Source organism: Physcomitrium patens, chromosome 12 (assembly GCF_059467195.1).
Source record: "Physcomitrium patens ecotype Gransden chromosome 12, ASM5946719v1, whole genome shotgun sequence".
NCBI lineage: Eukaryota > Viridiplantae > Streptophyta > Bryopsida > Funariales > Funariaceae > Physcomitrium > Physcomitrium patens.
The window spans coordinates 15,829,363-15,851,822 of NC_143421.1; the positions used below are offsets into that span (position 1 = coordinate 15,829,363).

The 22,460-nt window shown below is 35.9% G+C and overlaps 1 protein-coding gene across 4 annotated transcripts; it reads left to right on the forward strand.

The window, feature by feature from the left end:
* Nucleotides 1-5,699: 5,699 nt before the first annotated feature.
* On the forward strand, nt 5,700-16,514 carry LOC112289316 (uncharacterized). Of its 4 annotated transcripts, none has more exons than XM_024534443.3 (13): nt 5,703-6,896; nt 7,054-7,337; nt 7,553-7,642; nt 7,819-8,058; nt 8,212-8,433; nt 8,615-8,798; nt 8,942-10,189; nt 10,312-10,376; nt 10,574-10,710; nt 11,173-11,408; nt 11,705-11,757; nt 11,949-12,143; nt 16,043-16,514. In XM_024534443.3, exons 1-12 carry the CDS (start codon nt 6,248-6,250, stop codon nt 12,138-12,140), a joined length of 3,600 nt encoding a protein of 1,199 aa, XP_024390211.1. In that variant the 5' UTR covers nt 5,703-6,247; the 3' UTR covers nt 12,141-12,143; nt 16,043-16,514. The 4 variants fall into 4 exon arrangements, with proteins under 4 accessions (XP_073394053.1, XP_024390211.1, XP_024390210.1 ...); XM_024534442.3 differs by lacking the exon at nt 16,043-16,514 and adding an exon at nt 12,439-15,467 and having other exon boundaries at nt 5,704-6,896; XM_024534444.3 differs by lacking the exon at nt 16,043-16,514 and adding an exon at nt 12,439-15,467 and having other exon boundaries at nt 5,705-6,896; nt 11,182-11,408.
* Nucleotides 16,515-22,460: the final 5,946 nt, after the last annotated feature.

Here is a 22,460-nt window from a genome sequence, read left to right on the forward strand (position 1 = left end):
GCTTATGCTATTAGCAATTTAGCGCAATATCTCTCTAAACCATATGGTATAATATCTCTATACACATTCAAACTTTGAAAAGAATTATGAGATATATAAAAGGTATATTAAATTTTAGAATCAAATATCAACACTTATGTCAATGTGATATTCTACATGATTATTTTGATGTTGATTGAGCAGGTCACAAGGACATCCATTGCTCTACCTTTGGATTTTACTTCTTACTAGTTGGAGGGATTATTTTTTGGGACAACAAGAAACAACAATATGTAGCTTTATCATCCAAAGAATTAGAATACATGGCTTTAATAAAAACCACAATTAAAGCCACATGGTTAAAAAATTATTACACAAACTTGGATTTCCTTAATATGTATCAACTACCATATATTTAGATAGTTAAAGTGCCATTGCTCTTAGTAAAAATCCAAAATATTACTATATAAGCAAACATGTAGATAAATAATGACATTTTACCAAAGAAAAGATCCTTGCCAAGGAAATCAAATTGTAATATGTGCCAACCACACATATGATAGTAGATATATTTACAAAATCTCTTCTCAAACAGAAATATTTTTAATACCTATTTTAACTCAGCATGTATCAAATTCTTTTAATTCCAAAACAAGTTACTTGTTCTACCACCATTCAAGCCTTGCTGGTTTATTCAAAAGAATAAGAAATTCCACAACCTTCATATTTTGATATACTATGGAGTAAAGACAATCTGATAAGAAAACTTACTCTAAATCCATGATATTTCAAAATACAAATCTTTTATATCCAATTTGCTATAGCCAAGCTTACTATAGCAGAGATTGATATACTCTACAATTGGGCTTGCTATGAAGCCTGCCACAAAGTATGATACGGAGCTTGTAGCATCATTTCTTTTTAAGTTAGCCATAAAGTCTCATGCTGAGCCCATAGCCTTGCTTGTTGCAAAGCTAGTAGCCACATCACCTACAATGGAGCTTATAGCCATGCTTATTATGGAGTTCATAACAAAGTCTGTCGCTAAAGCCGTAAGTGAGCTTTCTATCCAATTAGTTCTGGAGTGCACAATGGTGCATATCTTAGGACCTTCATCTAAGCCCATTGTAATGCTAATATTGATGGCCAACCTCTACAATAATGTATGCATTTATGCCTCCACCTTACCGTGTAGTAGTAGACATACAAAATCAAAACATCAAATAAAAAAAACAAATAAAATCAAAATAGCAAACATGTCCAAATCAAAAAAAGTCAGCATATACCTTCTCAAATTTGAAGAGTAGTAGAAAAACTACAAGAAAATTCTCCAACATTACCACACCAAAAAGAAAATTGGAACCCTAAATTTTTCACATATATTTGTTTTGAAATGGATAAATTTTTATTATAGATGAAATTCAATTCACGGATGAAGATTAGTGTTTTAATGGAAGTATTGAAAGAAATATTTAGTATAGTATACTAGTTTCTAATATAGAATACTATCTACTTAATTTTGACCTTATACCAAGAGTTGTAACTCTTGGTGTTACACTTGTACATATAATATATTATGTGAGAATTGATCATAATAATATATAAGATGTTTCCAATATTGCATCCATAAAGCCTATGATTTTAATTGGTCTTGTAGCTTGATGTTTAGTATAGTGCTTTAAGAGAAGATGGAAGTCTAAGGATGAAAATCTAAACTATTAGGAGGCTTATGGAGAGGGATGAAATCAAGGCATGGTCGGATGAACACAAAAGGTAAAGATCTTTATCTCTATTGGTCGAAGGCCATGCCCATTGGACATTCAACAAACTGTCTATTTCCATAACAAGGATTTTGGAAACTTTATAAGGAGCATTTGAGAATCAAAAGAAAGAGTTGTAAAGTTTAGAATTTAGACTATAATTTGTGTGCAAATTTTAGAAGATTTGGAATTAGAATAATGAAGTTATAGCCATTTAAAGTTAAGGTATTGTTTAAGATATATTGTTGTTGTTTTGAGGATACAAAGAGTTTTATAATAGATTTTAGAGATTGGAAGGTGCCTTCGCAAGAATGATTTTAAGATCTACATCTTTGGTGAAGGAATTTTTGCATTTGGAGTTTGTATGAAGCAGTTATAGAGTGTTGAAGATAGTACATGTAATTCAAAGTCAATAAATAAGTCATTTTGTTGATAGTAATGGTTGGAGGCATATCATGAGTTTCCAAATGAATTTTTAGCTAAATTTTTTCAAAAGTGTGTGTTATTGAGTTCAAAAGATATATGTCAAAATTTTATAGTATTTGAATATTTAGTTTGTGAGATATAAAGAAATTTATATACATGTATATGTAAGCAAGGGTTTGAAGCTAGTGTTAGAGTTTTGGCAATATTTTAAGATTTATAACAAATTTAGAGTTGAAATTTTTTGTCGCAGTTGCCAAAAATACATCATTATTTCATATAAAATTTAGATTTGTTTGAATGGCCCAATCATGAGATATGAGCTGTTGAAGTTTGGAAAAAATTTACCTTAAGGATATACAAGTTTTTTATGATATTTTTATCACATTATTGGTGATCTTTGGTACTTAAGGCTTATGTATTGATGTAATTGCCCCTATAGGGACAATTTTGTATATGGACTTGGTGTTTCATTTATCTAAAGGCTTGGTTGAGCATTTAGTGACAGCCAAAAGCCTAGCACTTTCTTAAGGCAAACTTTCTCTACCTAAACACCGCAAACACTACCTTTATATTTGCAAAATGACTTCACAAATCCTTTGATAAAAGCACCTAATTAATTCAAATTTCAATCCTTAAAAATATTACTCAAATATAAATCAACACTCAATCTTAGTCACAACTTTGAACAACATTTGGAAGACAATTGGATACAAATTGCCATGTGTATAAGAAAGGTTTCATCAAGTCACCAAAGAAATTAATGATGTGAAATAACAAGATAATAAAATTTAGTTACATATAAATAAATAAGTATTACAAATATTATTTTTTAAAAATTAAAAAATTAAAAAATGAAAAATTATTGAAATTAAACAATCAAATAAACTTTTGGCATCTAAAAAACAAGAAATTAATATATATATATATATATATATATATATATATATTGAATTTTTTAATATATTTAATAATATTTATTTTTGTTTTTTGGCCAAGCCAAAAAATCAAAATTAGAAAGGTCTCCTTTGACAGTAATTGATAGGCTTAACAAGTTCTATTTTTACATGTATTGTTTCTACATTGTAGAAAGAGATGTAATCATCTAAAATAAGACAAAAAAATCAATTTACAATGCCTCCGAGCTTATATTACAAGCCAAATTTCATTGTAAATTTTATTCACCATAATATGTCTGCTACATACCTCAAATTGAAATCAATTATATTTGTTAATAATTAAATACATTAAAAATTTGTTTTAAACAATAAGTCAATATGATTTTTTCCTTTAAAATTTTTAAAAAGGGTTTTTTTTATAATTTAAATATTTTAGTATGTATGAAAATTTTTAAAATTTTTTTTAATTTTTTTTAAAAAGAATGAAAATAACAAAACACTTTAATTTTACATATACAATGACATTATTTTTAAACATGCACTCATTTAGCATACATATGTGCCTGAAAATAATATTAATGATAATAATCTTACACGAGTATACTCAGTATTCAATAATTAAATTGGTGTAAAATATAAAATTTTCAGCATGTAACTTTTGCATTAAAATGACAGATGTAAATCCTTCTCACACTTTGTTATTGTTTTAATATGCATGTGTGTGTGTCAATAGATATAGATATATATATATATATATATATATATATAATCACACTTGTGTACATATTTAATGTTTTCAATAATAACTTCTAACAAAAAACACAAGAAAAACCTGTATACATCAGATGTTGATTATATGCTGAAATATATTGAACTAGGATTATCCTGGAGCTCCTTCATTCAGCCCAGCATGATACTGGTGTTACACCAGTATGATGCGGGTATACACCTGGAGAATTGTTTATGCTCCGGTAGCTCCGGGTATCAATTAGGGTTTTAGTTGCGAACCTCGGAGCCCAATGGAAGTCTCAGTTGCTTCCAATTTGCAAGCTCGTCTGTCTCGGATTGAAGCGTTGTGGTCGAAAGATCGAACTCCGTCGTGACTTCTACGTGATCGACACTGCATCACGAAGACATGGCGCTGAGCATGCTGCAGAAGTTGAAGAACAAATGGGCCGCGGAAACCAGGGATGAGGAGAAGCTCGCTGCGCACTTGGTATCGCCTTCTACTTCCGGGGATATTAATTCTGTCGGAAATCGTTATTTTTTGTTTCGTGTTGTTTACTCTCTCTTTCCGGCATTATTCAGAGTCTTTTGATGAGGAATTTTCTTCTTTGCTGTCGATCAATCACTGGTTGCTTGGTGAAGTTGACAGCCGTTGCTGCTTTAGGGCTTAGTGCTGGAATCGAATGAATTGGTGCGGCTAGATCGAGCTGAATGTTTGCTTGGGCTGAGAATTTGTTTTTTTTTTTAAGGATTTAAGCAGCATTGATGTAGTAATTATATTCGGCTGAATTTTAGTATGTGAGTATGCTGTTTGCATATATTTGTTTGAGCTGAGTTTTAGGGTTTAGAGCTGATCAGGAACTTCGTGTTTTTTGCAGAGACTTGTGCGCGCTGTGGCAATTTTTGCAGGATCCGTGGTTCTGATGCGCAATTTTGGTGATTTAATGGCGGTCTAGAGTAGAACCAGCATGCCGGGGTTACGTCCCCGGCCATCTCTTCGTACGCGGAAATCGGTAGTCCTACAACGAGTTTATCTTGAGCTGGAGAATTTTTTTGTTTGCTTACGAAAGACGCATCTTCAGAGTGGTCTGAATGACTTCATTTGCGCGTTTTTACTCTGTTCCGTTCCGCTAATTGCAATGAAACATTAGGTTTGATTTCATTTCATTTGTGACTAAAATCTTCTGGCATGAACGTCCTCTCCATGGAGTGTTTTTCTTTTCATTTCTACTTTTCATGATTCAACATCTACATGCTCATGCTTATTTCACTTGACTTCATTAGACACCGATTTAAATAGAATTTCATTTATTCTAACCATAGTAAAATCATGTTTTGTACAGTAGTACATGAATGAGGATTCATTGATACACAGTACAGCTTTATTTTTTTTTCTTTTTGTTTTATTCTAAAACTTTATTTAAATTTTCTTTGTTGTCGCTGATTCAATAATCCACTAGTAAAGTTGGGTCTACAATGACCATGAGGTATTGTATGGCCGTAGTGGGATAGGTATCTGGTAATGGATGAAAAGAAAATCCAAATGGCCCCCAGCTCCAGCACATCTTAAGACAATCTAAATTTTTAACTCTGTCTACGTGCCCAAAAAATCATTTTGCGTTTTTGTGTTTTTCTTTTTCCTTTATTTCGAAATTTTGCTCCTCTACTGCCAATATTCTAGGGACTCGCATCAATTGGTTGCCAGTCCCAAAAAAATCTGAGGCAGCTACCCCGCATCAATGTCAGTCGACACTCTTGGTTGATGGACGGATGAAAATATAAAGATCATAGTGAGAATTGGGTATTATCTGTTCTTCGAAATCGGTGTTGTACACGCTTTAAAAGAATGCATTAGGATGTTGAGATGATGGTTGCACAGTTGTAGACAGAGTGAGTTGTTTACGACGTTATCACTAATTCTCAATGATTTAAATTAGAACCAAGATGTGCTGCCGTGACCTTTATTTACTTTAAATGATCATTATAACACTAGTTGTGGACAAATCATCTATTCACACTAAAACCTTTTAATCTTAAGAAGGTTAAGGTCGCATCAGCAGACAGGCACACAATTCGCAAAATTTGAAGGAAAACACGACGGAACTGGAGGTCGCGACGCAGCGGTGGCGAGGGCCGATCAGCATCGTCGTGACAGTTACAGACACCGAGGCAACCGTGGAAGTTACGGGGCTCAGACCCACACCGCGGCACCGCGGCCTCGAGTCAATAGAGAAGCAGGAGCAGCCTGAGCGAGCAGACGCTTGCTTGGACAGGCTTTGTTTTGCTGGATTAATTACGGAACTCTCCGTCGCAACATCATCCGCCGAAGGCAACACGCCATATGCGAGTGACGCAGGATTCGTCTCTTCCAGTGACGACGAGGATTGCCAAACGCATGAGCCCACCGCGGACGCGGCACGCCCTCCCGGCGATGGTGCAAGTGCTCAGGAGGTCCCTGCGATGAATTTCAATGACGCTGTGATGTTGGATACTGCCCACGACGCTGCGGATCTTGTCGAGGTTAAACCTAGCGCGGACGCCAATGGTTCGCAAATTGGAGTGATGATCGCGGGGACGGACGATCCCATGATACCCGAGGAGGAAGAGGTAACAACTGCAGGGAGCAGAGTTCCAATGAACGAGACGATGGTATCGATGCCGTGCGATCCTGAAGGCACTGCTTTGGAATCTGCAAACAATATGGGCGATTCCTATTCTGTAACGACAGTGCAGGTGATGCAAAGCCTGATTGACGTAGTTGATACCATGGATGTGATCACAAACGAAGCGGAACCTCTCGAACGGATAGACGCTGACCAAGAACTCAACCCTTCAGCTTCAGGCTCCACTCATCCAAGCTCACAGCGGGTGTCTGCGGAAGACGAACCAGAAGCCGGCATCGACGAAGTTTTGACTGAACCCACGGAGAAGAATGATCATGTTGAGGCGGAGAGCGGTCCTGCAGCGGAAACGCGCCAGAAGACAACGAAAGAACAAGTCGAGCTCGTATCTGAGTCGGACCAGCCGGTGAAGATGGTAGGAGGGAATCAAGAATGGAGCAGGGACCCACGCAACGACAGTTCGCCAGAGGACACGGTCGATCTCTGCGGTAAACATAATGACTCTCTACACCACCACCTCTTCTTCCTTTGCGCTGTGGGAATTCGCTGACAGGTTCCGAAGGCTATGACTGATCGCACCGTTTTGCGTCTGTGCACGCGTCGCCCGCGTCGGCTGACGAGAAATGTAATGTGGGGGCGGTGTAGGAGTTGGCAAGGAAGCGGAAGAGAACGAGGAGGAGATGGAAGAGCAACGGGTATTGCCCATCTCTGAGAGACGGAAGCACAAGAAGCTGGAGGTATTCGTGGGTGGGCTGGACAAGGAAACCACCGAGGAAGAGCTGGAGTCGGTGTTCGGACGAGTGGGCGACGTGGTGGAGGTGCGACTCATGAAGAATGCTCAGACGGGCAAGAACAAGGGCTACGCCTTCATCCGCTTCGCCTCCGCCGCCATCGCCAAGCGCGCCTCCCACGACCTGGAGCGAGTCGAAGTCAGCGTCCTCTTCCTCCTCCTTCATCGTTTTGTTAATAAATGAAATGAAACACAACAACAACAGTAATAAATCCTTTTCTGCTGCTTTCATTACTCATTTTACCAGTGCAGGAGTCTTTTCAGCCTTGTTTTAAGAATGTATATGTATATGCACGTGTTTGCACATACACATAGTCGACTTTTTTGAAGTAAATTATAGTATTGGTTTGTCAGATCCGAGGTCGCTCATGTGGAGTACTGCCGAGTGAGGAAAACGATACGCTATTCCTTGGCAACATCAGCAAGTTGTGGAAAAAGGAAACGGTGCGTATCTCCACAGTTGAATACCTCGGCCTACATATTTGAGCTTTCTACCCATGTTTTTTGGATTTTGCAACTGCGTGTGTCTCAGTATCTCTTTCTCCTTGAAAGAATATGTGGTGGGTACCAATGAAATGAAAGTGTGGTGGCACGTTGTTCCGTTTTTTGAGGAATTGTAGGTTTTGGAGACTTTGAAGAAGTTTGCCATTGAGAATGTGGAGGACATAACATTGATGGAGGATCCACAACTGGAAGGTGTTAACCGTGGATTTGCATTTATTGAATTCAATACTCACAAAGAAGCTCTGAATGCTTTTAGGCGACTTCAGCAAGCTGATGCTGTTTTTGGAACAGATCGCTCTGCAAAAATTGCATGGGCACAACCATTAAATGAACCAGATGAAGATATAATGTCCCAGGTATGATTTAATGAGTTGAAGCCAACCACTCATTCTAACCATAAGTTATATATATGTAGTATCATATAACATTTGAAATCATTCTCTAATTTCGCAGTACATGTTTTTGAAGCTCATCCGTCGACCATGTTTCCTCTTCATTTGTTGGTGTAGGTAAAATCTGTCTTTGTTGATGGAATGCCTCCAACATGGGATGAACGAAAAGTGAAAGAGCTTTTCAACAAATATGGCGCTGTGGAACGCATTGTCTTAGCCCGCAACATGTTGTCTGCAAAACGAAAAGATTTTGGGTTCGTGAACTATGTTGAGCGAGACGCTGCCTTGCTGTGTATAGATGCTTTGAACAACACCGAAATCAGTTATGAAGATATCAAGGTAGAAAACAACAATAATAATAATACACATAGTAATAACAAATAGAAAAATGCACTAATAAATTTAATCTTGAAATACATTCTTAAATCATTTATCTTGAGTTTTTTTTCTTTTATATATTGTGTGTGTGTGTGTTTTAAGAATTTATATGAAGATCTTTAACGAATGTCACATACTCTAGATCAAAATGAAAGTGATGCTGGCAAAGCCACAAATGAAAAGCAAAGTTATGAAAGGAGGAATTCGTGGAGCATATCCACCAGGTTTTAGAGGAGACCATAGGATAGGAGTAGGAATACATGGCATTGGAGTACCTGGAGTTGGAATGGGGCTACGAGGAGGAATGGGATTGATTCCTTGTGATGGTATATTACTCCTACAATCCCTCTCTCTCTTTATTAATATATATATATATATATATATATAGATATAAAATATGTGATTTTTTTATTTTTTTATTGAATGTTAGTTCTATTATAACAATTATAACTGGATTTTGTGCTTGCAGTATTATCAAGTTGTGGAAACCTTTCTCATTTTGAGAATCAAGTTAGATTTGGGAGAATGAATGATCATGGGTTAGGAATTGGAAACATGCAAAGGTTGGGGAAAAAAATAAAGCGGGGAAACAGTATCAACAACAAAGAGACAGATGTGAAGACAAAATTACCACAAATGAAACGAATAAAGAATGATTTAATCACAGATGAAAAAGAAGAAAAACTTAACAGTGTGAATCTTATTGTAGAAGGGGCTTGTTTGAGTGACTGTCTTCTCCCTTCAAGAACTTTAGAAAATTTGGAACAAGCTTTGCCACAAAATAGTGATGTGTTGCCTAAATTCACTCTTGACAAATACGAGTGCACAATGTGTGGATTTGGATTTGACTTGTTTGACAAATACAAATCTCACAACAAAACCAAAGCGCACAAGGTGATTGAAGGTGTACACAAAGAACAAAAGTTGCACAATAAAACACCTTTATCATTGCTTCATGAATATGCTTCTCGGAACCATTATAAGGTTCACTACGAGACCAAAGCTAACTCATTTGGGCCCTTTGAAGTTACAGTAGTGATTAGCACCTTGGATGGAGGATCAAATGTTGGCACCCCCATCAAAGGACTTGGCATTGGCCGCAACAAGGCAAGAGCCAAACAAATGGCTGCCTCAAATGCTTTAGAGAAAATTATGTTACAAGCTCCTGAATTGGAATTTACAAAGCTAGGGCAATCAAGGCAACTATTCAACAACAACAACAACATCAGTGAACAATGCAATAGGAAAATCAAGAATAATACTTACAGTGGTTGTAATGGAAGAGGAGGAGGGCATCAAACTTCATGCAAGAAAGTCAACAAAGAATGGATGAGTGTGCAAACCGCAATCAATGGTAATTCCTTTCTAGGGCTCCCAAATTTTACGGGAAATGGTGTTGGAAACGGAAAGAACAAACGCCAAAATTCCCATGATTTGATATATTTCAATGATAATATCATGAATCCAAATACAATTCCTTTACCGAGATACAATGAATTTCCACAATGTGAGATGGAGAGAGGAGGTTTTGGCAAAAAGTTTCATGGATGTGGTGGAGGAGGTTATACAACATCCATTCAAGGCCCTTGTGGAGTAGTTCCATGTCAAAGTGTGGATACATATGTGGATCGGTTTGATCCAGTTCAACATGGAGGAGGAGGCTTTGGAAGTGTAGGATTTGGAGGACAAGATTTCATGGATTTTCGAGGAGCAATTGGTACCTGAAGCTTTCATAGCTGCAACCTCATTGAGAACACATTTTGATATGTACATATATATATATATATGAAGACATCTTCCTTTCAATGTTGTACTTTAATAATTGTGATATGTCTGCAGTGGGATTTGTTGGTGCTAACCAGGAATTTGAAACATCTGGACTGAAACGAACTTTTATTTCAATGGTAATGTCCCAATCCAATGTCATGATACCACATGATGCAAGAGTTAGGGATTTTTTTTTTTTTTTTTAAGTAAAATTTTAAAAATTAAAAAACCCCATTTTATATAATATAGAAGGTAATTTTTTTCCCTGTCTTTCTACAATTTAATTACTTTTTGAAAAATTGTTATTCATTTTTCTCCATAATTTTAATGAAAGGAAAAAGAGGCAAGATTTGTGGATGCGCAAAGGGCTCGTCCTTGGCAATGCTTGGAACTTCCAGAGCAAGGCTCCATTCACTCCAACACAAGCACCCCTGGTTTTGATGGGCAATCCTTGTTTTCAGAAAAATCTAGGTAGTACGTGTTTTCAAGTTGAATCTGAAATTTACAATATATATATATTTATATAACCATCTTGTACTCATGTTTGACTATTCACAATTTTAACCATCAAATCACTTTTAAAGTATAATTGCCAATTTGAAAATACTACTGAAAGTTTTTAAGAACATCAAATCATGCAATGAACTCAATTGTAGCAACTTAATCATACTTGGTCTTGATTCCTTAATTTTTATTTTTTTCATTTATTTTAGCTTTTAAAACAAACACAATGGATGGGTATGTATCTGTACAAATATGTATGAACAAACTATATGGAGCACTGTTAATGTATACTTTATTATATATTTATGCATGAAGAATATGATTCATGAATTTTTCAAAATTTATATATGTATATATATATATATATATATATTCATTTCGTAAATCAAAAATAAACAACTATGATTTTTTTAATTTTTATGTATGAAGTTCCATCAGATCAACAATTGTGCGGCCCCCAGAACAGCCCCAATTTGGTGGGTATGCTGCTGCTGCGTCAGCATTGGGAGGGGTCCCCATGAACCCAACCATTCTCCAAGTGCCACATCATCCCTCCCTCTCTGCAACCATAGTGGGGGTTAACCCTAACCCTAATCCTAATAATGCAACCCCCTACTCCATTTACGAGGCAGCCTCCCAACCCAACCCTCCCCCTTCCTCCTCAGGTATGACAATTATGAATGAAAAAGAAACATAATCAAAATGGGTTTCACGTGGTGTATTTTATTTTTATTTTTTTTTAACTTGTAAGTTATGTATGGTTTGAAATGAACAAGATATATCAACTTATGTGACTTGTTCCAAAATCACTCTCTGTGCCAAAGTCAAGATTAATGGTAGAAGCTTCTTCTTTGTCTTCTTCTTTGTGTGCAGATAATAATGCTTATTGTATCTTTTTAAAAGGAAAATAATCTAGTGTAAATAAGTAAATGACACAAGCAGTGGCATGGCTGTGTTGCAGGATATGCAAACATGAACCAAGACTATGTAGCAAATTCTACTTGCATATCCGAAGTAAAATCCTTGGATTACCAATTTTATTTATTTATTTATTTATTTTAGAATGGCTTTATGTCAACAATATGTGAATGTATGTGTGTATATATATATATATATATATATATATATATTTTGTACATAATAAATTGTAAATAAAAGTGTGGGGGGGGGGAATATACATATAAATAGAAATGTGGCTATTGTAGGTATCCCAAGGAAACAACTTATATTCAACTATATCATCAACTTCTTTGTTGTATGGGGTTCCACCTCTGTATGGCCTTCTTCCTCCACCAAGTGCCCCCACAATTGGTGGTGGTGGTGTAGTTGGAGGTTATGGCTCAATAACAAATCCTATTCATCATCATCAATATCAACAACCTCCCCATTTTTACTAAAAGGTGGAGTCCCTTGCTTCAAGCAAAAACTTTTTATTTCATTTTAAAACATACATAAATGTATATATATATATATATAGATGTGTGTGTGTGTGTGTATATATATATATATACACATGCTCTAACTCTCTCTCTCCATAAAGATGCAACTATAAGAAACTTAAGATGGACATGAATCAAAATATTAGAAAAAAAGGTTGGTGAGGAATTTTAAAACCATAATTAATTTAAGATTTTTTTTTATTAATAAATGTTTAGATTGAAATGCGTTACTTATGCAACAATACTCATGATACAGATTGAGTATCCCATAGAGATTGCATCCTCAGATTTTCTGTCTCAAATCAACACCAAAGGTTGGAGAGTTTAATATTTGTCACTCTTTTGTTATGTGAATGAATATGGGGATAATTGAAGATTGGGAACACTAATACTTGAGATGGTTGATTTGAGATTTGATTATTTGCATGAATCATAAATAAATAAACAAACGTTGATAATCGTGGAACAATTTATTTTCAAAAACTGAACAAATATTTTTCAAAGTAACTAATACCAATTTAAGTATTCCACGTTTATTTATTTATCATGAGTTTCATGCAAAGGGTATTAGATGACCTATACAATGTAACTACATTTTATTTCATCATTTTTAAATTGAAAGTAAATGGCATAGGGCATCCATTGTTTGCATCTCAAAATTCTTATGACTAAGAAAACATGAAATGGGAATGTTGGAGCTTGGTCTTGTCTTTATTTATTTATTTATTTATTTATTTTGATGAGGTATTGGTGACTTCTATGAATAAAAAAATTGTGAGTTAAGATTTCAAACTTGCTTGCACCAGTGTTCACTAATAATTGAACCATTTTCTTTGCTTCGGTTGAATGTATTTCATCAATTACAAGTGTTTTTTTAAAAGTTTAGAAGTTCACGAATGTGCTTCAATCCACTTTAAAAACTTTCTCACATATTTGGTTCTTAATTTTAAATTAAAATAACTATTCTAAACATGTCACTTTAGTATATATATATATATATATATATATACAAAAAAAATACAACATGTAATTTTCTTTAGTAAAGTAGAATAGAAAGAAAATAAAAAGATTGAAAATCAGTGTTATGAAAAGGCACCTTTGCAGTTAAAGGATTATCTGTTCTGGTCCTTAATTGATTTTATTTGGTTATGTTGCTGTAATTACATCTAGAACTATATTGTATTTACTACTCAACATATGGTTTTGCTTCTCTAATTCATACTGTGACATAACATTCCAAAACAGGGTAGTTTTTTTACTGAACTTATAACCCAAATAAATTTTGGTTAAATTTAATTTAACTCACAAGATAATATGCCATGTGCAAAAACAGCATCAAATGGGATATTGTACATCTTATCATTCATTCCCCTGTAATGTTAAAAAGGTTCTAAATAATAATATAAATTTTCAATACACAACAAAAAAATGATAATATTATTAATAGTGATATTGCTTGTTGTAAATACAGGATGAAATATTCCTGTTTAAAAATCTCATAGTCTTTTTCTTCTAAGTATTCTGTGCACTTATTTTGATAAAAACAAACATAGAGTTACTGGGTTCTGTGGTCATTGTCATTTTTGAATTATAATGGTCATGAAACATTGACTATCATAAACCATGGTAAGCTGTCATCTAAATGAAAACATAGAGGCATGGTATTTCACATTCTTCTTAGGTGATTCTTTCTTTATTTAACAGTTTATATTTTCCATTCATGATGTTTAAAAGTGTCAAAAATTGTGCCAAATTGAGTGGATACTGGAACAAAAATTGAATGAAACCATCAAAATTGTTTCACAATTAATTGCTTCAAACAATATATCTTTATCTACAACTTCACACATGTGTGCATGTAGACCTATAGATTATGTAATGTAATGCAGATTTCACCAAATTTATGTTGCACAGTGTGTGTGTGAATATATATATATATATATATATATATATGATTCATTATTTTTAATTTATCAAGGGTTACATTAGTTATAATATGTACATAATTGTGGTCATGAACTTAAAATCCGTAATTTCTCTCCCCAATGTATGTATATGTATGTACATGTTTATTACATGATTAAATTATGTTTAATGAAATATATAAATATAAACATATGTTGCCAATTAAAATTTTCAAATTATCATAAATGAAAGAAAGCTGTATGTTATCGAAATTTAGTATAATAATAGTGAATTATGTAACATAACTTGATGGTTATTAGAAAAAAAAAAAAAAAAAAAAAAAAAAAAACTTATCTTTTTAAATATACCAAAATAGTTATTTAACAATTTATGAACTTTAAACCTAAAATCTGCTCTTGATTTATTATTGTTATTATTATTATTATTATTATTATTATTAAATATAAGATTTTTAATCATAGATTTAATTTTGAATTTAAAATATTTGTACTTAAAATAGAAATTTGTATATTAATTATGTATATTTATTCATTTGAGCTTCTAAAATTAAAGTATATTATTTGGTATTAATATGCATATTCTAATTCAATGAACATAAATCTTGTTTTTGCAATGTATTAATATGCACGTGTATGTGTATATGAACACAATTATCATAACATGAAGTTATGCTAATTGAACATGAAACATTTTAAAATTAATAAAAACAGTATACTTGATCTTGATTACTACACATTGTAATTTCATAGTTCTTGAAACAAAAAGCCATAATTTACACAAGCTGCTTAGAAATTCAAGATATGAATAATATTGAGTTATAATCATAATTGTAATATTTTTTTTCATTTGGTACTTTTTGTTTCTAAATATTTATATTGATATTGAACATGTCTAATTTTGATAATTATGACATTAAACACCATGTAAGTACAAAATTAAATTTTGTTATGCACTGTAGGAATTCAACAAAATATATGTTAATTTATGTGTTCAATGCAGTTTTCATGGATATATATATATATATATTTATGTATATGTGTGCATACACACACATACAACTATCAAATTACTTAGGTTCTTTAGCATTTATCACTTGGTTTGTTAATCAATTTCATGACATATTATCACTCTTCGATTGTTAAACAATCTGCATTCTATCAAAGTGCAAGTAGACCAAAAGATCATCTCTAATTCTGGTGACATATCAAAACCCACATCCTCATAATTTCACTGGTTAATTAGACTAATGATTTAGATTAGTACTAACTCTTCTCACAAAATAGTTATGGAACATGTAAAGACTGTGACTATTATTGTCAAATTTTAATACCAACTTCAATGCATGCACCTATTCTCCAATTTGATGTGCACTTAAAAGTAAAGACTACCCAATTCAACAAAATCATTTCAAGCAGCAAGCACCACAAATGGGCCTATTCAATGCCTTCCTGCATGTCACAAATTTTAACTCTGCAACTCCAAATCCCATTTCTATACACATCTCCCAAAGTTGTTAAATATGTTTTTTAAAATTTTATTATCATCTGAAGTAATTAATTTGATGATCCAAACAACAAAACAAAGCTACAGTTGCTGAGGTGAAGCTCATGAGGTTGATGCTCAATTTTGTGTATCTGATGCTTCACTGAGTCTCTAGTGCTTTAGCATGCATTGAATATTGACATGGGGTGATAGAAGTTGCAGTTTTGTGTGCGCTTCTGTGAGAACTGTGAAAGACCTCAGATCTTCATAATCTGAGCTCCACCCTGTCTTTCAATTCTAATAGCATTCCATCACATAGTGAATCAACGTCTGACTTGGGACCCCAGCAGCTCCTGCTCTGTGGGTGTTTGGAAGAAGTTTTTTTGTATTGTATTTTATTGTAGTTTATTTGTTTATCATTATTGTTGTGATATATTATTATTATGCTTCAGATCAGTCACAAATCAAGCCTCTGTGAAAAGTCCCAGCAGATGCACAATGCACATGGTTTGCACCATGAAGCAAATTAAGCAAGTGCCCATGTGCTTCCGGATTGTTCTGTCTCCTAATCTCACACTTAGCCAGATGACATTGGAAGCTAAGATGACATTGAACCCACATCATAAAGCAGTAGAAACCTGTGAAGGCCGGCACCATAGTTGTTAAGTATTTTGGAACCACTGGCATCACAAGCCGATGAATCTAGAACACACAACATCAGATTTTACTTTGTTGTACCACTTCATTCCAGAAAAGAGTCTTGTAAGTGATATTATTGTTGATTGCGTACCAAGCTCTGAATAGCAGGCCAATATATTAACAAAACCATTGGACACATTTACATATGGTTGCATGCGCGAAGCAATCAACATTACTCCTGTACCATCTTCGAACTAGTGCTATAAGTTAACCTCTCCTGTATCATTCTGCAGAAAAACGGTCTCTGAAACTTTTAAATCGTGCCCCTCTAAAGCCAATCACCTGTGATTTGCACTCATCCCACGACTCATAAATGAAACCCTATGCAAACAGCATAGAACTTATGCAGCTTCGATTCAAAACTGAATTCATTTCTTATTTTTCGACTTCTTACAAAGCCAGAGGGAGCTTCCTCATTAGACTCATCTCTCATTACAAAATTACAGACGTGTTCTAGCAACATAGCGACAGCAGAGAAGACACTTACGCAGCCTCGACGTATTGCCACTGCCACCATCCATAAGCCTAGTATAAACAGTTCACACTGTTGCAAAAGTCAACGAATTGCTCAATCAACGAGAGAACTAATAATCCAAGATTAACAGAAAACAAAGAAGACTTACACCCTGCATATCCTCAAATTCTCGACGCCAATGATCTACAGTAGCTAGATGCAATGAGCTCCAAGGTGAGAGGGAGTGTTGATTGTAGCACATAGAATCTCATTTGAAGATAGTCGCCCTAATAAAAAGTATCTAGTAAAATATCGTTTCTACGAGTCGCAGACTGACTGCCAGTGCCGATTGCCTCTTCGAGTGCTGATTGGCTCTTCGAGTCCCACCAGCGGCACACCATAACTGACACACAGTTACTCTCTTGTACTTAAATCAATCAATCCTTAATAAAAATATATTATCTCGATCATGTAGTTCTTTATCATGGTATCAGAGCGGGATTAACTTCCTGCTAGTGAGCTTTGCTCCTAGATCTGAATCCATCTAGTTTTGTTTCTATGTAGACAGTAAAAAAATCTAGTGACATTCTACCAGCACCATGAATTGAGAGTATCTGTAGATTTTTTCATTTCGACAGCATGTCAAGTGATCAGTCGTCAACGATCACCATTAGTGAGAGTAATAAATTGGAGGTTCCACAAACTATAATGTGTGGAAGTTAAGGATGAAGGCATTGTTGAAGAGAGAAAATATGTGGGATTCAGTGGAGAGAAAACTGACACCAGCATCGTTCCCAATAACCGTAGGTGCATCGACATATACTGTAGAGCAGTTCAAAATCCACAAACTTAAAGCTCAGGCTCTCCTGGTGATGGCTGTGAAGGACGAATTCCTAAAGACTGTGTCAGAAACCGAAGACCCCTCAAATACATGACAATCCTTGAAGAACATATTCGAGGTTGGAGATTCATCTCAAATCTTGCTTCCAATAACTCGCCTTCATAACATGCGTATGGAAGAGGGAGGCTCAATCAAAGAATACTTGCGTAGTGCTAGAAAATCAAAGAGTAACCTAGCAGCCATGGGACACAAAATTGCAGACGAGACCTTAGTACAGTCGACCTTGAACGGATTTCCCCCCCAGCTACGAGGAAATAATCCAAAGTCTTATCGTACAGGATAAGCTACCCACGTTTGCACTGATTAGCTCGAAGCTATTAAACAAGTCACATCGTCTTGCTCTGCGCAGGAATCGCTTAGGAGAAGAGCAGGCATTCATCACACAACTCCAGCGTTATCAACCTCGGCATCAAATTTTTGATCGTGAAAAACAACATACTCAAGGGAGGAGAGATCACAGCACACATAGTCGCATCCACCAACCTTCTGGATTTCAGCATATAACTAGGAATCAAGGATTTCAGAGAAGAACTCGTATTAGCTATCGAAAAAAACTTTCACTGGTTCGTATACGGGTCACCAGATCACCCAGCCCAAACCTGCCCAAACATATTCACGATGCGTAAAGAAGAAAACAACCTCAACCTACTTACCAACAAAGAATAAGGGATCACAAGTGCGACTGAAGACATCAATGTCGCACTCACGGAAATAGCTCACGAAATCGAGAAAAACCAACCCCGAAACCTCAATTCAAGAGCAACGAGGCACATAATTGGTAACAAAGAATTTCGGGAGATTTACACACCGAACAAGTAGGGCTTCGTAACAACGGCAGGAGGTGAAAAGCATGACATAGAAGGATCAGGCAGTACCAACATTTGTACAAAAGACAAAGAAATAAAACTTAAAGTTCTTTACATGCATAGTTTCAAAAAAATCCGATTTCTATGGGCTGTTTGGTACAAACAAAAAAGTTGATTGCATTTTCTAATAACCAATGTTGGATAATGAGTACACAAAACAAAGTAATACTCACAGGTCAGAGAGACAAGATGCATGGATAATACAGAATTATCTGCGTTTCTTCAGCACCAAATAACAACAAAGTATACACCATCAAAACAGCATCTGCAATCGTGATTGACAAAAAACCAAGCTGAATTATGGCATCGAAGGCTTGGTCATTTGAGTTATGACAGCCTCTGACACCTCTCAAAGAAGAGATTAGTTGAAGGTATGCCACTGATTCCTGCAATGAAAAAAATATATGAGCAATGTCTAGTTGAGAAGCAATATCGTGAGAGATTCCCACAAAAAGTCAACCACCAGGACAAAAAGGATTCTATAGTTACTACATGCTGATTTGGTTGGACCTATGAAGACTCCATCGCTGAACAGCTCCAAATTTTGTATCATTTTCACCGACGACTTTTCATGAAGATCTTGGGTATTTTTTATACATGAAAAATCAGAAACACTTCGAGTATTCCATCTGCTAAAACAACTTACAGAAAACGAAACTGGACTAAAACTCAGTGGCTTGCGAATTGACCACGGAGTAGAATTCAAATCCTCTGCATTTCAAAATTATTGTGAGCTGCACGGCATTTAACGGCAGCTGACTCAACCTCATTCTCTAGTCCAAAACGGCATCGCTGAAAGACGAAACCGTATGATCTTTCAGCGGGCATGCAGCATACTTGCAGGCTGTAATCTTCCTGGTTATTTATAGAGAAAAGCTGTTAATATAGCAAATTTATTAATTAATCGGAGCCCAACCATTGCAAACCGAGGAGTCACCCTGTACGAAAGGTACTATAATTCAAAACTGAATGTTAATTTTTTTAAAAGCTTCGATTGCCTTGCCTACGTACATGTGCCAAAAACGGATAGAAGCAAACTTGAAAGCAGGACGAAGAAATGTCTGCTCATGGATTTCGACGAGCAAACAAAACCATATCCTCTGTTTGATCCATCAAATTGAAAAATTATATTGTCTCGAGATATTGTATGCGAGGAATCAAAAATTGGTTATGAGCATGCTACGAAAACTGCAGAAACAAACACAAGTGAACATGCAACTCAACTACACATGAAGATCAACGACCAGACTGCATTTTCAAACCAACAAGCAAAAAATATTCATCATCAAACTGCAGCACCATCACATGAAGATGAATTGCCTCTCACCGAAATTTCCCATTACGAAGATAATTTTGATTCAGGAACTATAGATGCTCCAAAAACAGACAACTCCAGATTCTATAATCTATATCAACGACCTAGCTCAAAAACAAGAATTACAGGGAAAGATGAAATAGAAGAACAAAGATACCCCATTTGAGATTGCAAACCCATTCAAGATGAAATAAAAACTATCACAAAAAATGATACCTGGAATATTGTTGATCTACCGGAAGGAAAAAAGGCCATCACATCTAAATGAATATTCAAGATAAAAATAGAAAACAATCGTAAACCAAACAAGTTGAAAGCATGTCTAGTAGCAAGGGGATTTGAACAAACACAAGTGGACTATTTTGACACTTATGCACTAGTTGTCAGATGGAGCACTATTAGAACAATTTTTACACTTGCAGCACAAAAGAGGTGGAAACTACAACTAAATGTGAAGACTGCATTCTTAAATGGAAAAATAGATGAAGAAGTAAAAATGCATATTCCTCTTGGTTCTCAAAATTCTATATAAGAAGTTAAAGTTTAATGTTATTATATATGATTATTATGCTTCGAATATGTTCTTCAAGGATTGTCATGTATTTGAGGGGTCTTCGGTTTCTGACACAGTCTTTAGGAATTCGTCCTTCACAGCCATCACCAGGAGAGCCTGAGCTTTAAGTTTGTGGATTTTGAACTGCTCTACAGTATATGTCGATGCACCTACGGTTATTGGGAACGATGCTGGTGTCAGTTTTCTCTCCACTGAATCCCACATATTTTCTCTCTTCAACAATGCCTTCATCCTTAACTTCCACACATTATAGTTTGTGGAACCTCCAATTTATTACTCTCACTAATGGTGATCGTTGACGACTGATCACTTGACATGCTGTCGAAATGAAAAAATCTACAGATACTCTCAATTCATGGTGCTGGTAGAATGTCACTAGATTTTTTTACTGTCTACATAGAAACAAAACTAGATGGATTCAGATCTAGGAGCAAAGCTCACTAGCAGGAAGTTAATCCCGCTCTGATACCATGATAAAGAACTACATGATCGAGATAATATATTTTTATTAAGGATTGATTGATTTAAGTACAAGAGAGTAACTGTGTGTCAGTTATGGTGTGCCGCTGGTGGGACTCGAAGAGCCAATCAGCACTCGAAGAGGCAATCGGCACTGGCAGTCAGTCTGCGACTCGTAGAAACGATATTTTACTAGATACTTTTTATTAGGGCGACTATCTTCAAATGAGATTCTATGTGCTTCTATGTGCTTCATCTCGTACACACATAACATCAGATTTTTGCATCGGTTTTTGAGCCTGACTACCACGTCTGAGGGTTTGCTCACGGCTCATGGGATTCAACGCTTTGGTTTCCGTGGTTATTGAGGAATTAATCACATGCCGAATACCATCAGAAAGAAAGACTAGCATGGTGGGCGTTTCGGAGTTTCGGTGGCCAATTGCTTTCAACCGAATTACTTCATGGGAATCAGAAATTAGCTTCCGCGTACCATTGTTCACCGATTAACCAGTTGGTTGCTTTAAACCATCGCAGAATCGTAGGATAATACTACGAGATTTAATCTTGGTTGAAAGCTGGATATAGGTTTACTTGCTATGAAAGCGTGCACGGAATCTACAAACATAGTAAACTTCTGCAGATGGCCCTCAACTCTTGCGACGACGGAACTGGAGGATCCCAAACTGCTCTTTCTGTTTCGAGTCCAATGATCAATCCCCCCACAAAAAGAAATCCAATCCCACTACGCTAACGTCCTTAAATCGCCGAAACTCTTTGACGCCATGCTCAGCGAAAAAAAACAAAAGCACCACGAGTCGACCTTTACAAGTGTCATCCACAAAATGACTGATCCATTTGCCATTCTGAGCCGGCAGGTGCACAAATGGGTACTCATTAAACAACTATTTTGTGAAGTCAGCAAACGGGTCCGACCTAAGTTACCCATCTAGACCTACGAGGTCTACGAGGTCTACGAGGTCATGGACCTATTTTCAGCTCGGATGAGTGGACAGAGGGATCATCTCACCACTGAGTTTTTGATCTGCGCTCGATTTCCATCGCTGGTAGAATCTGTTGCATTAGGGATGCAGAGTCTACTGCCTAGCCTGCAATAAACAACCCAGGAATGCTGCGGAGATTGGTTTTGCTGTTCGGCGACCTCATATGTGCTGCACAGATGCTCTGACGATTGATAGACTTCGCGGCCTGTAATAGTATTACCTCTCCCACGCCTCTGTGAAGTGGGCGTGGGCACGAGTGTTAAATTTGTACGCTAGGGACAAGATGGTGCCCACCCGCAAGCTCCACAGCGGCTCCATGTGACCCAAAGTCAGGTTTATGGTCATTTCCTCGGGATTGACAGTCCTCTGACTCATAATGGGAGGACCCCACTTGAGCGCCTAATTTAAGTACTTCTCCGGTACAATATTAACAAGTGGGAATCTAACTTCAGTTACCTGTTACAGTGCAAAGATTCTCCAAGATAGAAACAGGGTTTCTAGATCTGTTCTAATAGTGGGTCACGTGGGTCATGGATTTTTACTGGAACTGAATGGGTTTGGTCGGCAACTCAGTGACGTAACTTGCGCACTGTGAGTG

Bases quoted from the DNA above. Each gene is read 5' to 3' on its own strand.
- LOC112289316 (XM_024534443.3), top strand. From the start codon at position 6,248: ATGAATTTCAATGACGCTGTGATGTTGGATACTGCCCACGACGCTGCG. The intron at 8,059-8,211 runs GTATGATTTAAT...TTGTTGGTGTAG, and splicing joins ATGAAGATATAATGTCCCAG to GTAAAATCTGTCTTTGTTGA. The intron at 10,377-10,573 runs GTAATGTCCCAA...TTTTAATGAAAG, and splicing joins AACGAACTTTTATTTCAATG to GAAAAAGAGGCAAGATTTGT.